This window comes from Ascaphus truei, chromosome 14 (genome assembly GCF_040206685.1).
Source record: "Ascaphus truei isolate aAscTru1 chromosome 14, aAscTru1.hap1, whole genome shotgun sequence".
In the NCBI taxonomy this organism is placed as follows: domain Eukaryota; kingdom Metazoa; phylum Chordata; class Amphibia; order Anura; family Ascaphidae; genus Ascaphus; species Ascaphus truei.
In genome coordinates, this window is record NC_134496.1 from 14080590 (window position 1) to 14082800 (window position 2211).

A 2211-nucleotide genomic window follows, 5' to 3' on the forward strand; every position below is an offset into this window, starting at 1 on the left:
GAGGGAGAGCGCCCCGATCGGAGGGCGCTCTTCCGCTGCTTCGGCGCGCGCCCGGCACCCTCGGGCGCGCGCCAGTTTACTGCTGCGGCCGAGAACGGGCAAATGCTCGAATAAACTCGGCCGCAGCAGTATCTTGGCTTTATTGAGCCTGTTCCTTTATCCAGGCAAAACATACAAAAACAACAAAATAACAAACCCCTATCCCTTAACTTACTTCCCAGACCCTATCTGCAGGACTGGAAGGATATTCCCATTACCAGCCTATCACCCCAAAGTCTCAGGAAGTACCTTAAGCAGGTGGCCCTCCATGTCAGTCTCTGGCAGGTTCCTGGGTCCCCTGTGTCCAGGAAATATAGGTCTCTGGGAGTCTTGATCTCAGCACAGCCTGTGTACTCAAGACAGTCTGTGTGCAGGCTTCTGTGCTCTCCTTCTGTCAGCCCAAATGTGAGCTAAGGAATCTCTCTCCTGTTTCTCACATGAAGCTTTTTACAGAGCTCTCATTAGTCCAGGTGGAGACTAGTTCATTGAGTGGCTGCAATTAACTAACGCTCTGATGGATTCACAGAGCTTTGAGGCGGCTTTATTTAAACAGGGATAAGTCCCTGTTACATGAACATATTATGTTATATTTTTATTACAGTGCTGAACATCTATTTTTACAGTAATGTTTGCCTAACCTATCCTATTGCTTCATACAGTATATAGTTTCTCACTCTTCTCCTTTGCTTCCATAAAAATGTTCCATATTGCATGCGGATGCAAGAAAAGCAAAACCTCATTAGTATAATGATATTGAGACACATTCCAAATTACTCACAAATGGCAAACTGTACAGTATATCAAAACAGCAGATTGTGAGCGTATTTATCTCTCTGTGATTTGGCTCAATCCATTTTTAGCTATATGGTTTTATGAAGCAGTTTCTTCAATGCTTCCCTGATATCCTGGTTCCGCAGGCTGTATATAATGGGATTAACAAATGGGGACAGCACGGTGTATATCAGAGATCTCAATTTGTTTTCATTAAATGAGTTTCCCACAGATGGCACCATATATATAGTGATCAGAGTCCCAAAAAATGTGCACACAACTACCAGGTGAGAGCTGCAGGTGGAGAAGGCTTTCTTCCTGCCCGTGCTGGACGAGATCTTGAAGATGGCGATGAAGATAAAGACATATGATACAATGATGAACACAAATGGGAACAAATGCACAAGGATGGACAACACAAAGTCTAACCATTGTAGTATAAAAATGTCAGAGGACGAAAGTTCTAGGATTAGAGCAACATCGCAAAAGAAATGGTCCATGATATTGGAATCACAGTACTGCAGCTGACATATCATTATAATTTCAATGGAAATTAGAACGAAAGCAAAGAACCACGACCAGAAAACCAGGTGGACACAATGTTTAAGGTCCATAATAACGGCATAACGCAATGGGTTACAAATGGCCAGATATCGATCAAAGGACATCACTGTGAGAAGGAAGGACTGTGCAAACAAAAATAAGGTATGGAAGTAATATTGGGAGATACAGCCAGTTACGGATAAGCTGCTTCCTTCTCTCAATAAGACATGTAGCAACTGAGGTTCAACATTGGTGGTGAACAAGATGTCAGCTAAAGCCAGGTGTTTAAGGAAGAAGTACATGGGATGGCTGAGATAGTGATTAGTTGACACCACTACGATTATTAAGAGATTTCCAATTAATATCACAATGTAAATCAGAAGGAACAGAAGGAAGATTGGACTCTTGAAGTTCTGAAGACCCTGGAATCCAAGAAGTAAGAATTCAGTGACCGTGGTTTGGTTGTCCTCACACATTCTCACCGGACATAATAGCTTCTCTGAACCTGTATCAGAGGTGAAATAGGTTATCAAGAGCATCAAACAGAGCAAATATTTTCTAGGCACAAGTCAAGGGGTTTATTGTCTACTAATACTATAATGTATAAACTCTGTTATGCTTGTTATACTTAGAGTATTATTATCACCCTCCTCCAGTTACAGCTGAAGATACCTAGTACAGACGCCTTATGCTGTTTAACTCCTCCTCACACATTTACTAACACACTTACAGTGGCGACCAACTTTATTCTAACTCGGCTAGCTCCGCGAATTTCAGATTATCCCGGTTATCTGCGGTTTTGTGTCGTTTTCTGCCGGGGTGTATTGCGTTATTTTCGCGGCTGTGATTTAAGCATTT

The 2211-nt window shown here is 42.4% G+C and overlaps 1 protein-coding gene across 1 annotated transcript; it reads right to left on the reverse strand.

Moving 5' to 3' along the window:
- Positions 1-899: 899 nt before the first annotated feature.
- LOC142466253 (olfactory receptor 1500-like) lies at positions 900-1884 on the reverse strand. The gene has a single exon (XM_075571184.1). It carries the CDS (start codon positions 1827-1829, stop codon positions 900-902), a length of 930 nt encoding a protein of 309 aa, XP_075427299.1. The 5' UTR covers positions 1830-1884.
- Positions 1885-2211: the final 327 nt, after the last annotated feature.

Excerpts from the sequence above, each read along its gene's own strand:
- LOC142466253 (XM_075571184.1), bottom strand. The coding sequence starts at position 1,829 with ATGTGTGAGGACAACCAAACCACGGTCACTGAATTCTTACTTCTTGGA.